General features: G+C 41.4%; 1 protein-coding gene across 2 annotated transcripts in view; it reads left to right on the top strand.

The window, feature by feature from the left end:
- The window catches only part of COL22A1 (collagen type XXII alpha 1 chain), a 238,530-nt gene that overhangs the window by 12,867 nt on the left and 210,148 nt on the right, over positions 1–15,515 (top strand). For both annotated transcript variants that reach the window (XM_039731540.1, XM_039731541.1), the window contains exon 2: positions 14,666–14,830. In XM_039731540.1, the coding sequence (XP_039587474.1) occupies positions 14,734–14,830 (97 nt within the window). In that variant the 5' untranslated portion in view covers positions 14,666–14,733. The remainder of the gene's footprint in view (positions 1–14,665; positions 14,831–15,515) is intronic.

Genomic DNA, 15,515 nt, shown 5'->3' on the forward strand with positions numbered 1-15,515 from the left:
AACAGGGAAAACTGTGGTCTTATGGATATCCAGTGGCATTCCTGTGGATATAACTGAATACTTTAGAAAAGTAATAGACTGGTTTTTATGAATAGCATCCCAAAGCAAATCTTATGGGAAAAAAAAATCTAACGGTCTATGAAGGATTTATTTGTGCATATTGTTTTGTTTTCCATGGTGAACTTTTCATAAATAATGTAGTTACAGGCAAGGTAGACAAGCTGCTTCATGTGAATAAATGAATCAATACATCAAACAAATGCAGTGGTGTGGAAAAGCAAGAAGTGACCTATTGTCAGTGAGAAGAGACTTGGGGGTGTGAAGCAGGATATGCTTCTCAATTTGCTGCAATAAACATTTTTCCAAAAACTTCAGAAGTGGAAGTTCAATATAAAGACTGAATACCTGCATTATGCTCTCAATCTTTTGTCTCGTACACCTCAGAGGGAAATAAAATTCTGCCTTCTCAAAAGGGAGGCCAAATGTGAGGAGATAGAGCTGTTCTCTCTCAGACTTGAGAGTCAAAGCTATGGTTCATGTGGAGGGGAGCACCAGAGAGAAGAGCTAAGCCCACACCAGTCCTCTGCTCAGAGGGTTGGTTGTAACACAGGGACCCAGCAGTGCTCTCATCTGTCTCACGCAGAGATTTCAAAGGTGGGGAAATCCCTTTCAACAGATAAATTTCAAACCTTTCTGTTGTACTGTGTGATGCCAGTCCTACAGAGAAGACTGTGCCATGGAAAGATAATTTATGTGAGATGAATTAAGTGCAGTGGCTCTCCAAAGCTTTCATACCCCATGTAATGTTGAAGTTTTGTAGCTCCACAGCACTTGCTAGTGAGCAAATACAGCAAGACCAGAATTCCCATGCAGCAAGCCATGGAATACCAGAGTGCTTTGGGTTGGAAGAGACCTTCAGGGTTCTCTGTTTTCAATCCCCTGCCCTGGGCAGGGACACCTTCCACTAGACCAGAATGCTCAAAGCCCCATCCAAGCTGGAACACTTCCAGGGATGGGGCAGCCACAGCTTCTCTGGGCTGCCTCAGCCAGGGCCTCACCACGCTCCCAGGGAAGAATTTCTTCCTAATATCTGATCTAAATCTACCCTCCTTCACAGCCATACCCCCTTGTCCTGTCATTCCTTTGTAAAAATATATCTCTCCAGGCCTAGCAAATTAGGGTTCTTATAGATTATTTCCTTTCCCCTCCCTGTTATACTGTTTTGGGGCATATACCAGTTGTTGCTCACAGTTTAATTCTCTTGGATGTCCGATTTGCCTGAGAGATGTAAGTATTTGTGCTGGCATGGAACTTCACTGGAAATGAAAGCCACAGTTCAGCAGCTTAGATTTAAGCCTGCTGAATTTTTGAAAGAAAAATTCCTTCCCTGAATTTGGGAGTAACCCCAGCAACCCACATGCCGTGCATGCCGAGTGGAAGAGGGGGTGTGGAGGTTGAGTGGGGAGCAGGAGTGCACCAAAAAGCCTGGAAGTTGGATACAAGATGACAGCTGAAAAAATACACTTTCTTACCTGGTTTTAAAAAGTGTTTCCCAGTAAAAATACAGTGAATGCAGTCGCTATAGCTACCAGCAAGGTTTTGTGCAGAACTTCTTGAGGTACTTGACGTATAGTTGTACAAAAGTTTTTTCTCAGTTTGAGGATTTGGTATCATCTTGTGTTTAGTTTTTCTCCATTTAACCAGGCACTGTTAAGCACCAGCTGTGTTTTCAGTTTCTGTTCAAAGCAGAAGAAGGCAAGGAGCTTGTAAATTTTTATTTTCTTTTTCTCTTTATTGTACAAGTGAAACATTGTTGATGCAGCTGAACTAATGTGTTATTAATTTCTAATTTTTTCTCTGTTTGGGATTATTTTTAGGCTAAGAAACAGCTAATATCATTGTGGCTTTTCACATTTATCTTAGTACAGAGAAAACTAAAATTCTTTCATTATTAACCACCAGTCTTGTTCTGAGCCCGAAGAAGTCAGGGAAGGGTTTAAGATTAAAACATGACACTGCAAAGAGAAGAGGAATGAATTCATTTTAGAGATCAATTGCATCAGGTAGCTGATGATGGTAGCTGAGCACTCAAGCAGCTTTCTAGTCCTAGTGGGGGAATGTTCTGTCATAAATCAAAACCAATGGTTCTATAGATCAGGAAAAGCTCTGCAACTTTGAACAAGGAATAGATGATATACTGAGATTGTTAAGAATAATTTTGGACTCATGTTGGCTGGGAGGTTAGACTGCACATTATTGTCTCTTTCAGCTGTACTAATCTATAAATAAGTGTTGGTCTCTGAATACATTGACATGAATATGACAAACTTTCACACATCAAATTAGATCTCATATGTATCTACTGAAAACAAGTTATAACACCTGTTTTATCTCTTAAAGAACAGGCTGTCAGTCTTGCTAACAAAGGCAAAACAGCAAAACAAGAACAATCTCATATTTTTTTTTTTTAATTTGGCAACAGATAGATTAAAATAGTTATATTCAGACAGCAACTGTGTTGGAAATATTTGCTTATCAGAACATGATGTCAATTCATGTGCATATCTGCCCATGGCAATGTATTAGTACTTCAGTATTTTTCTTGGCATCAAAAGGAAAAGAAAGCAAAGTACCTTCTTGCTCCTGAGTGGAGCAGGAAGTCTAGTGCCAAAACAGATGCAGAAAGGCCAAAGTGCTCAGGGTCTTTTTGTACCCTTTATTTTTCTGGTGAGGGCTCCTGAGCCTCCCTGCAGTCGATGGGAGCAGAGAATCACCTGCTGGCATTTGGGTCAGTTGAGCCTCAGGGATGGCTGCATCCAATCCAATTCATGGACAGAGAAACTCAGAGTGGAGTTTAACAATTTTTAGGCAATACAAAAGTGCCCTGTAGTTTTGGTTCCCATATCTGTTATGATTCACCCAGAAACAAGACTGAACTTTGCACAGAATGTTCTTAAGCTCTCCCTGTGGAAACTAGTGTTAAAGTTCAATAATACATTGCTTTTCCTAGCTCCATTTTGGTTCTTCTTCCCAAACCTGCTTTTCTTGGACAATTTCATCATTCAGGAAGGAGGGGGTTCTGTTTAAAAGTCAAGTTGTGCTTCTTCTGTTCACCATTAGGCAAAGACTTAGCACTCAAGTCTATTCCTCCTCTGCCTCTGAACTTGATAAAGTTTCCTATAATTACTTTTACCATCTTTATCTGTTGCTTCTTTTGGCTGAATTTCTTATGTCACCTTGACCAGACAGACATCTGCTGAAATATTGGTATCTGTTGGAACACCAATATCTAAATCTTTGCTCTTTGTCTAAGCTTCTTTTATTGTGTCTGGGGAAAATAATCACTTCTTGTGAGTAGTTAATTTATTTTATTCTTCCTCATGAGAAAGAGATAAAATCAATCTGGGTATGGATTTTTTTCTGTCTTTTTTTTTTTCTCTCCATGAACTTGAAAGGATCTTAGTATAAAACCACATAAAATGTTAGTTTAGACACATACAGCCTAAACTTAATTGAGATAGATCCCAGCCAGAGCTCTGCTATGTCTTAAGAAAAAGAGTATAATATGAGACCATTTGAAATTAAGCTTCACAGACCAGGAACACACAGATTTAATTTAAGTTCTAGCACTGCTGGCTAAATAGGTATCTCTTTTCCATTTCTAAAACTTTCCCATGTCTTTTCTCCTCCACCAAATTTTCTAATTTTTATTTTGTTATGATTTTCCTGAAAACACTCTATGTCCTTGTCCATTTCAAAATATCCTCTCCCCAACTATCAAATAAAATCTTTGATACCTATATTATCTATCCAATAGCTCTCTCTTCTTTTCAGATAAAAAAATCAGGATATTGCATATAAAGAGGTAGGGGAAAAGGAATTAAGTAATTTTTGAGTTTCAGGCCTTTTTGAGACAATATGAGGCACTTCCTCCTACAGTTAATTGTGAAAATTTTAAATACGAAGGAATGATAATGTTAGAAAAATGTGAGTGTGAATGTTTCATTCATGTGATCTGTAAATTCCCTTTTTTCTTTCGTCTCCCATTCCCTTTTTGCTTTCTCTTTCACTGCTGTTTCTGAAACTTGCATGAAGAATGACAAGGGAGGAAGCAGAGTGGAGAGGATGGGACAGGGTGAGAGCTGAAATGGCCCAAAACCCTTCCAGCCAACACCAGAATTATTGATCTTGTGCTGTCACACCCCTTGCCATAAGCACAGACAGGCAGACCCAGCTCTGCTCCAGGGGTAGCTGCACCTCTCTTATCAGCTCCTAAATGATAAGCTCCCTCTTGCCTCTGTCAGCTGCCTGACATGAGAGCTGTGTGGGCTGTAGAGCACAAGCTTTTGTATCTTATCCTTTCTGTGTGAGTGACAGTGCTGAAGAGAGCCCTTCCTGTAAGAAACTAGGGATAACTTACATGTTTTCTCCAGCTACATCTTTTCCTGTTAAATTTACAGCTGTCAGACCCTTATTTGCTATACTTCTCTTCAGTGTCTTCAGATCATCTTCTGTTTTCACAGAATCATAAAATGGTTTGGGTTGGAGGGTTCCTTCAAGGTCACCTAGTCCTGACCTCCTTGCCATGGGCAGGGACACCTTTCACTAGAGCAGATTGCTCCAAACCACATCCAGCCTGGCCTTGAACACTTCCAGGGAAGGGATATCCACAACTTCTCTGGGCAACCTGTGCCAGTGCCTCACCACTTTCAAAGTAAAGAATATCTCTCTAATTTCCAAACTAAGCCTGCCCTCTCTCAGCTTAAAGCCATTATCCCTTATTCTAGCACTACATTATCCTTGACAAAAGCCCCTCTTCAGCTCTTTAGGTGCTGGGAGGCTGCTATAATATCTCCCTAGAGCCTTCTTTCTTTTCCAGGCTGAACAATTCCAATTATTTCAGCCTTTCCTCATAGGAGAGACACTCCATCTCTCTAATCCTCTTTGTGGCCTCCTATGGATTTTCTCCTACAGGTGAGGGTCCTTCCACTGTTGCTCTAAGTGGGGTCTCATGAGAGTGGAGTAGAGGACAGAATCACCCCCCTTGGCCCGCTGGCCACTCTGCTTTTGATGCAGACCAGGATATGGTTGAATTTTTGGGCTGCAAATGCACATTGTTGTCTCATGTCCATCTTCTTATCCACCAGCACCCTCAATTCCTTCTTGGCAGGACTGCTCCCAATCCATTCATCTTATTCATCCTTTCATCCATCCCATCTTATTTAGTTTTCCATCTTGCTCACAACCCTGGAGGCAGAAATGACAATAAAAGTGACAAGGCAGAATTTTCCTGCAGATCTCCTTCTGCTGGGATCATGGTGAAATCATGGAAGGATTCACAGTCAGTGATTTCCTGAGTGTCACATTCAGAAATTGAGAGGAGTAAAGCATGTTTTTTATCCCAATCTTGGACTCAGGATCTCTGATGCTTCATAAACTCTGCTTCTGATTGACTCCCCTGTTTTCCCCATACCTGCCTGTCCCATGCTCAGTGTGGCCATGGTGGTGGGCAGAGATGGCTGAGACAACAATATGGTTGTGTTCGAGGGTCCCAGGATGAGGGAAGAGATGAGAATCTTGACTTCATGTTTCAGAAGTCTGCTTTATTATATTATGATATTATATTATATTAAAATGCTATATTAAAACTATACTAAAAAGAATTGAGAGAAAAGGATCCATCAGAAGGCTAGAAAGAAAAGGAATGGAATCATAACAAAATCATGCTCACAGCCTCGACGCATGTGGCTGTGATTGCTCATCAAGTGAAAACAATCCACATGGACCAATCCAAGATGCACCTGTTGCATTCCACAGCAGCAGATAGTTATTGTTTACATTTCTTTCCTGAGGCTCTTCAGGAGAAAATCCTGGCAAAAGAATTTTTAAGAAAATATCATGGCGGCACACCAAAGATCCCACTTGTCTTCACTGAAAACTGTCCTGCACTGAGGCCATGCTTCTTATTTCTCTCCTTTTAGCAGTCTGTGTTGATGGTGAAGACATCATAATGCAGAACTTTGTGGTCAGAGGAGATGATTCTTCCTGCCTCCTCTTAGCCTAGCTCCTTTCATAAGAAAGAGAAACTTTTCAGGTCAGAGCCAAAAAGAGACTGGAGCAGTCACTTCCAAGATTTTTAGTCTTAAATTCTTCACCCAACCTCCCCACTCTGCAAACACCTAAGCTGGGTAAGGTGTCTAACCTTAGGATTTTGCTGTTGGGGCTTCCAAGATTTGCCCCTGCCTTAAATAATGTGAGTTACACAATTATGAGAAAATAAAAGGCAATCCTACATCAGTTCCAGTGCCACTTTTTGTTTGGGTCAGTTCTCAAAATGCTTTGTTGCAATGTCAACTAACTGTGAATGGCTTTCTACCCTGGGGCCCTGCTGCAACAGAGGGGTAAAGACTGGCCTGTTTCTAGAGCACCTGGGGAGAAGGGGTTCCTGCAAGCTCCATACATCTGTTCAATTGTCTTTTTCACTCTGGTGTTTTAAAATAAAAATGGCTGTGCTTGTTCTCAGTGAAGGAGAGCATGGAAATTCTCATCTTGGGTGAGTTTCAGGCAGTGGATACAAAATCTGGGAGTGCTGGATGGAGATGGAAAGGTTCAGAGTTGCAGATGCAACCCTGCTATCTGTATCTCCACAAGTAATTACAGATATTTCTTATTTTCATGGCCTTTATTCACAGATCGTTCACTTTTGCTGGTGTGTTGGTGTCCACAGTAGAGTTCTGGGTTTCATTACAAAGGTCAAGACCATGCAAATTGTACCATGGAAAGACTCTGCAGTACTAAATCTCTTAATCAAATGCACTTGTTGTTTCTGAACAAACTTTCATTACATTAGATATCCATCATCTTTTTGGAACACATGGAGGAGGAACTCGCACACGTGGTTCAAGTAGGAGGCATTCACATTCCTGTAGTTGGGAAATTTTCTGTCATTTGGATAGTTCAGCAGGAATGTTGGGAAGTGGTAGGTGAGTGTGTGGTACACATCCAATTAGCATGGCCCTGTTAATAACCCTGAGAGTGACAGACAATGGGTATGAGCTCATTTCTGGAGTTTGTAGGGATTCTGGTTATCCAGGCCATTATGACAAGGGGTAGAGCAAGGAATGCAGAGCAATTCTTCCTTGCCCCAGTTAAGAGTTCTGGGAAATGCGTTCACCAGGCTCCTCTTTGTTAGAAAGTATGTTGTCTATTTTCCAAATAGATTTAGGCTGTTACCCCATCCTGATTCCTTGCTCCAGCTCTGCTTGCTAACTATATAAAGCCATTACATATGGGTCTTTTTACTGACATAATCCTCGACTGTACTAAAAAAGAAAATATTAAATTTCATTCCAAGAGCTGTAAGAACTTCCATGAGGATATAAAAAGCAGGAAATTGGCCCTGTAAGAGTGGAGTACTCTCATATTGAATAGCCTTCAGGGGCTCAGTGTTAAAGGCTTCTTCCTAATAGCTAATGTAGGTTGGAACAGTTTGGCCTCTGCTTGAGAGGAAATGGGATTTGTAGGACTTTGCCAGTACAGGTTTACGGGGCTTAGGCCAAAGGACTTGTGTTCTGTGACCCTGTACAAAATCAACATGTTCCATACATACTGCACTAAGGAAAGTTTGAATATGCAGTATTGAGGAAAAATCTCAGGATTTTCCACTCCATCACAAACTCGTCCTACCATAACTTTTCTGGAGATCATTTTGGTCTTTGTCTTGCTTGTATCACTCCTCTTTAATCTGGACATCCTGCAGACAGATGTGGAGGTTAATTTAAATGTATGCAGCTCTAGGAATAATGTTATTTATCACCCCAAACAGCCAGTGTGCTTTGTATTATCTTCAGGTGATGGATTTTCCATTTCCAGGAGGTCTGCGTGCTGCAAACCCTGCTTCAGCAACAACATGAGAGACATTTCAGCATTGTGCTAGGTTTAAAAGAAGACAAAAAAGTATAGGCAATGTTTTCTAATTTGGCCTTGTGTAATACAGTCATTATTAGGGTGGTTGAGCTGTGCACCTGCTACTTGGTAATGTAGTTTGGAGTGTGTTTTCTTCCAAGAACGTTCCTAAATTTTTATGTATCTTATAATATTATTGTGTTAATATCCCCAAGATTCAAGTAAATTTGCATCCCAAAAGATGAGGCACTGCAGAGGCAGAATATCGACCAATATGTTTTTGCAATCTATGTGACTTGAATGATATACCTGAGAATATTTTGGGGGTAGAAGAGGATAGTGCAAATGAGATTATGACAAGTCAACCAACCTCTGAGTGTTCTGTTGCTAGTTCCCTGGTCCATGCTATAGAGGTGAAGGCTACAGCTTTGCAGGGGAAAGTAAGTAACAATTAAAGGGAAAAATTTATTTGAAAAATGGGAAAAAGTTCAAATAAAATGCAGCCCTGAGAAGCTACTTTGCTATATATTTTTTAAAGCATCTAGAAGTATTGAACCAATGCTTCAGTTTCCAGTTCAAGGTATTCTTCCTGCCTTTGCCAGTGAGTAAATAAACATGGTGAGAGAAGCTGTCAGTACAAGTGCTACAGGTGCTGATGCCTGATTCTTGGGCAAACTCTGTTTTCAGGCATTGTTTTCCTAGATCAGATGTGCAAAGCTTCCCCTTATCAGCCTCTCCTTATCAGCTCTTGTAATCCCTTCCAACTCTGAGACACTTTCCATGAGTCTTTTCCTTGATAACTATTTCAGTAAGGCTTACCAAGATGCTTGAGGAACTGTATTTTATACAGAACCAGCCTCTTAGATGTAGAACCTATTTTTAAATTCAAACTCCTTGTTGGCTGAAGTGAGAAGGGGTCACCCTTTATGGACTTGGCTGGTCCATAAACACAAGCATTCATAGGGTGCAGTGGAGATTTTCCTGACAGTCTGGTCAATGATGCCAAAGCTAAAGTCACAGATTTTGATTGCAGGTTACCTTGGGGTTTTCTTGGACAATAAGTAGAAAGATTTCTAAGCTTGATATGCAAGAGTACAATTTAAATCTGGAGTTACTTCCTCTGGGCAAAACACGGAAAAGTTATACTTGGGGATGTTGCATCAAGGTTTCAGCCTGCAGACACTGTGTGGCTGCAGCAGGCAAAAATACACTGCAAAGTCCTCTTCTAGCAGTGAGGATGTTTTAGAATAGCAGGGATTTGGCAGACAACCAGTAAGGGCTTGTTTTAAAGCCTCTGTGGTAAACGCATTTATGAGGGGTCAGTTTGTGGAATGCCTGATCCAAGCATAGGTTAAGGAGTCAAGAGTAGCTGTATTCTAATTCTGACCTTCCCTCAGGGCTCCTTGTGTGTGCACGTGCAGCACCACAGAGGTTAAAGGAACATTTCTCAGGCTGCAAATTAGGAAATGCCCGTGTTAGTTAATCCTTGGAGTGTGCTTCATGGCCCTCTAGGACTCTTGGCTATGCTCCTTTTTAGGATATTTTTTCCACTCCTGTTTTGTTGTGTCTCCTGGACAGGTACCCATCACTTAGGGAACAACCATCTATTATTTTTCCCCTCCTAAATGATCAGTATGTACTTTATTTCTCGCACAATCAAACACTTCCAACTGCAGCAATATTAATCATTCATGGGCCTGGGCAGTTCCAGCACCAAGTACTTCAGGGCAGTAATAGAGTTCAGCAAAGGCAAACAAATCGATGGGATGGAATGGTCTGCTGATCTTTCCCACTGCCCTATTTCATCTCCCATAAAGCTGAAAAACTGCTTTGGCTCACATTCATGTTAACCATCACTCTGCATCTGATCAGTTTTTTAGGGACTGGGATAGAAGTTGCTCTTAAAATGTGATGTATCCCAGAGAAGTTGTGGATGCCCCATCCCTGGAAGTGTTCAGGGCCAGGCTGGATGGATCTCTGAGCATCCTGGTCCAGTGGAAATCTCTGCACATGGCATGGGTTGGAATGAGATCATCTTGAAGATCCCTTCCAACCCAAACAATTCTGTGATTCTATCATCTTCATTCATTGCAAATGAAGAGATGTCCCACCCCCTGCAGCCTCACCAGCACTTAGAGCAGATGTTGAAGAGTTTTTGCTAGCAGGGTGCATGAATAGCTTCATCCAGCATACTGTGGGTCTGCTGACACTCTCCTCCTTGATTTCAGCAGACTTCGTCTCAGTTGTAGTTGAGCAAAGTACCTCAGGAATAGCTCTGGGTTAGCAGAGAATTTTCTGCTCTATTATTCACATGGGTTTTTAAACAATGTCCACTGAAATCAATGTCCCTCTTTTCATTAACTGCAGTTGGCTTCGGATCAGGCCTGGGAAGATGCACATCTTCCAGAAATGCCATCGGATAATTTCTTTAAAAATCATTGAACAAAGATATACGACCCATGGGATGATCAGCAGGGAAGAAAGTCCCATCTCTCTTTTATACAGTTGGCTTCCTGCTCATATCAGCAATAATTTAGATAATTAAATTGCTTAGTTCAGTAGTTGGAAGAGGCACAATCAACAAGCTGACTCTACTAAGATGTCAGATGTATTAGTGTGCTGGGTTTTATATTTGTTTTTCTTTTTTGTGTGTGTGTGAAAAGCTGTATAATTGGACACTGTCTTTTTCACCCCCAGCTAACCTCTTCTTCAGAGGAGCATACCAAAGACATTTAAAATCACATTATGAATGCCAGCATAGTTACAACATTTATATGGCATATGGTGATGTTCAGTGGCAGCAGACGAATGGATGAAATCAAGCACAATAATAGAATCAGCCCCCCTTGAATTTAACAGTAGGACAAACAATTCAGTGGTATAATTTAGTAAAATGCAAGTAAGAGCTCGAATATTTTAATGAGGAGTCTAAAGTACATAACTGGGCATACTTTTAACATTCAGCTTTGATTCAGTGGTCTTTGTACTGTCCCTGTAGGGTCTTTGAACTTTTGTTCACATGAGGTAGAAAAAGTTTTATTAAATCACACTCCTGAAATGCTTGTTTTACTGTGACTCTAGCTTTATTTTGTTTTGTTGTATGAATATTTGTGGCTGAATCACTCCTCTGAAGAATGAAGGAGATCAGAGAAAGTGTTCTGTGTTGTTCCATCTCTCACTCACGTGGGTTTTGCTGTTTGTGGCATCTCTCAAACCAGGACAGAAGAGCAGTGTCTGGAGAGGCTGAGATTGGGTATATCCAGAGCCAGTGCAAATTGTTTCTCCCAGAAGTGCCATGAAGTTTTCTTCTCTGCCACATTCTCTGTGTCTGCCCCTCTTTGTGTCTTTCCTTTTATGTTTTCAAGATGCCAATCCTAAACAATTTTGCTTCTCATTTTGCACAAGAACATTTTTCATCCTTGTTTTCTGAATTGCAGTATTGAGACAAGAAATCCAAGTTCTCCTTTGGCTCTTCTTTTTTTAAAATTGATGTTTATTGTCCTGCATTCCCCAAAGAGTATTTACTTATTATTCAAAACTAGAGAGACCTTACCATGGATTCTAGCTGACCCAAAACTCTACACTAACCCCCCCAAAAAGCCATTCTGAAGCTGAAAGTTATATAGAACTCATGCCTATCTTTTGCATATTGTTTGTTCAGCTGTGAGATGGTATGAATAGCTTTATGCTGTGCCTGTATTTTGAGTGTAGAGAGCTCACTCTAACATTCACTGACTTCCCAGCCAGGATGCCATTCCCACATCATGTTTGCATATAGCCAGAAGTATTCACTCCCTTTTTTCCCATTAAACTATTAAAAAAGACAGACACAGAGTCCACAGTTCAGTAATAAACTTGGACGTGATAGGATTTGTCAGTTCTTTTTGCAATATCCCTTAATGCATCACAAGGGAATCCCAAAGTGATGTTTGTGAAATAAAAATAAAATGGGAGATATTTTTAAATTATGTACATTGACTTAGGCCTCTTTGAGCAAAATTATTCCCACATGATAGGCTGAACTAAAAATAATAGTAATTAAAAAAAAATCCATGTTGGCCATTTGGAAATAGGGCTAAATATAAAGAATTTCTTAGTCTTGGATCACTCTGAAAACTAAACTGTCTCAATTTTGGTCCTTTTTGAACTTTTTTCCTAGAAAGGGAAATAAATAGTGATCAGCTGCTGCAATTTCAAACTGGGCTCAGTCTCAAAGTGGTTGACTGAGGTGGGAAAGAAACAAGTGTGGAAAAGCCATAGCTAAAAATATTTTATTTCCAACCTTTCATATAACACCTCTGAAGACTTCATTGCCATGACATGAGTCCCGTTGATGTGGAAGGGGCAATTTCTGTCACTGGTACATTTGTACATAAAGTAGCTGCAAGTTAAGAGACTTGGTTCAATTCTTTGTGCTATAAAAGTGGATAAAATTATATACTTTGGCTTGAATGCAAGAATAATATCGAACCATAAATGTGTATTAAAGCCACCACAAGTTATGATTATAGATTTTAAGCAGATGTTCTGATTTGATTTGTGGCTTCCCCCCCCACTATTTTTAGCCTAAATGGCCGTTCTGAGACACCTTGCTGCACTCAAAATGCAGAAATGAGTCCTTGAAGGGTTTTGGCAAGGAGGGGAGATGAATGAGGCCTTAGAGGCAGAGCCCTCAGGCCTGGCTGTGGAGGAAGTCCTTCTGCTGGGGTAGAATCCCTCTTGTACCACGCGAGCCCCATCCACCAAGCTGCATCTGCTGCTCACAGAGCCTGAGCTGTTCTGCTGACTGACACCAGCTGGTGCTCTGCTCCTTTTATCCTGGCCTCGTGTGGGTTAGCAGCTGGCCAGCACTGTTTTTAAGAATGTATTTATAAAACTTCACAGCCGTGCAAGCCCAGATACGGAGCAAGGACGTTTTCAGCCCAGCACTGGAAGTGCAGGATGTCTCTTGGCAGATCTGGTTTCCCAGCTCTTGCTGCTGCCACGAACCTGCTGTCCCATCACTTGTACCCAAAAACAATGTTTCCTAAAAAAAATCCAGGGGAGTAAAAACCTTGGGCTGAAGGCTCCCACAGATATTTTAAGTCATGACTGTCCTGATCCCTCTGCAGGCGGCTGCCTGATTGGTATTTCAATAACGTGCTTATTTAGAAGGAAATTCTAACTCCTGTAGGGCACAGTGGTATTTTCATGCCTTTTTTACCCTGCAGCCTTTTCCAGCTGGCTCAGACCTGAGCACCTCACTGTCTGGTAGGGACATCGTCTGGCTGAGGTGCAAACTACAGCACCTGATTGTGTCCTCTGTATTTAGGGTTGGTACATGAATAAATATGATTTTTAAAAAATCTTTCTTGTATTTATGTTCCACTACTGGCAGATACTTCCAAATTTTATTTACAGTGAAGAGTTTATTATATGTATTGCTTTTCTCCTTGTCTGCATATGTTACAGACTTCTGAAAATAACCTGTTTTTTATCTTTTGGAAAGAGCCTGTACTTTTTGTGGGGATAAGGATTTATAGCGACATCTTGACAACTTCATAAAGTTTTTTCCCTTTTTAATTTCCTAAACCAGCACAACATGCTGAGATACATGGTAGAGATAGGCCCAACATCTGACTGATCAAAACGGGTTTTGAACAAATGCTGACGCCACTATTCTTCCTGTCTGTGATTCCCACAGAACCTTATTGCTTTGAAAAGAAATACCCTAGAAGGCATAATTGACTCTGCAGCAATGAACTACATCAGACAGTGTCCCCTTCATGACTTCTACCCAGCTATTAACAGTGAGAAGCAGACATGCATGTTAAAAGACTGAGAAGGAAGAACTTCCCCAAGAAAATGGACAAAGAAATCATTAGAATCCTTAAAGAGGATAAGAAAGAATCAGGAGATGTGAAGAAGTTTTTAAAAATAATGCCTCAGGCAGTGAGAGCTGCAGAATGGAAGCTGGTTTCTACCTTCTGGGTTTGCAAACAGTAGATCAAACTGCAGTGACTTTATGATATAATAGGAAAATAATAAAACAGAGCAAGAGCAGATTTTTTTTTAAAGTGTCGATCTAGTGTTAGAAAACACAGCTTAACTTTTAACAGCCCAGCCACTTTGCCTGGCTTCTTGCAATACCTTCTGACTTCAGTGACTCCACTCAAAGTCAACCCAAACCAAAGACCTTATATTGAAGATAACCCAGAGCTTTTGTACATCTTTAAGCTAAATAGTGGAAAGACGTGTTTTGAAACTGCTGAGTTCACTCCTACAGAGAAGGACTGATGGCAACAAATACATACATGAAAGCAGTGGAGTATTTTTAGCATTTGGCATTTTTGGGGCTCCAGAACTGAAAGCAGTGATGGGTGAAGTGGCAACGGGTTGTGTGTGTGATTTGTAGTGGTTTGTATCTGGGCTCTGTGTTGTGTATCTCCTAATGATGAATGCGTGGGAGGGCCAGGTCAGGAATGGTTTCCACTCCAGTGCGCTGATTGTGTAGTTGGCAGTGGGCTCAATTAAAGTATAATAATCTGGTAATCTCTCTCCTGTTTCCATTCAGCTGCTTCACAGTGAATAGAGCCAGTGAACGAGTATAGCTTTTGAAAAGTAGGTGAACTCCTGCCTCTTTGTCTGAGCAGTTTATGTCTAGTCAAGTAAAATGACAGGCAGAAGAGGCGACTCTCCAAAACTTTGCTCTCATGACTTGCATCATTACTGCCGTTTGTGCTGCTGTGAGTTAACACTCGCTCTTTATTTCCCTTTCCAGGCTGCGGGTTGGATTTCGAGCAAGCTTCGCACCCCGGAGAAAAGACGAGCTGATGTGAGAAAGGAGATATGGATACGCCCACGGTGGGAAGATGCCGTGTGCCCCATCTCTTGGTTCTTCTCACGTTGGTGCTCAGTGGGGACAGAGCCGAGGCACAAAGAGCAGGTATGCATTCCCTTCTCTGCCACATGCCCCGGAGCTGCTGGGCTCTCCCATGGCTGGGAAGCCATCAGTTCTAGGAGGAAATCTATAAACAACCCAAGACATTTACTGCTGGAAATACATAAAACAGACCTTAGGGATGGAGAAAGCTCAGGAGTCAAGGCTGTGATTTACCTGGGGTCTCTGGTTCTGCTGCAGGCTTAGAAAGTTTAGCTCAGCCACCCAAAGCAAGAGGGGCAGCTCACCACAGTTTGCTCTGGACGTGCTCCATCCACCCCACACTGGCATGGAGATCACTTCTTCCATCGTCTCCTGTGGGTGTCAGATGAGACCTGGTGAATCTTCTGCCTGGCTGGGACTTTCCTGTGAGCCAAACAGGGCCACAGTACTGTTCATACCCTCCCTTGATTCCAGACATTTGAAGGACACATTGATGTGGTGCTTAGGGACATGGTTTAGTGATGGACTTAACAACGTTGAGCTAATGGTTGAACTTCATGATCTTAAAGGTCTTTTCCAACCTAAATGACTCTAGAATTCTATGTTTCTCTCCTGTCTGGTTATTAGCATGGTCTCTGGCACAGCTTTTGGCCTGAGCTCATGAACACTCTCCCCCAAATGCCACTGAGTGCATTAGAGGATGGTGTAGCTGAGGACTGTTCTTACAGGGATCCTTGTCAAGGACACA

The sequence above is a fragment of the Passer montanus genome, unplaced genomic scaffold, assembly GCF_014805655.1.
Source record: "Passer montanus isolate IOZ18808 unplaced genomic scaffold, ASM1480565v1 scaffold78, whole genome shotgun sequence".
Classification (NCBI taxonomy): domain Eukaryota; kingdom Metazoa; phylum Chordata; class Aves; order Passeriformes; family Passeridae; genus Passer; species Passer montanus.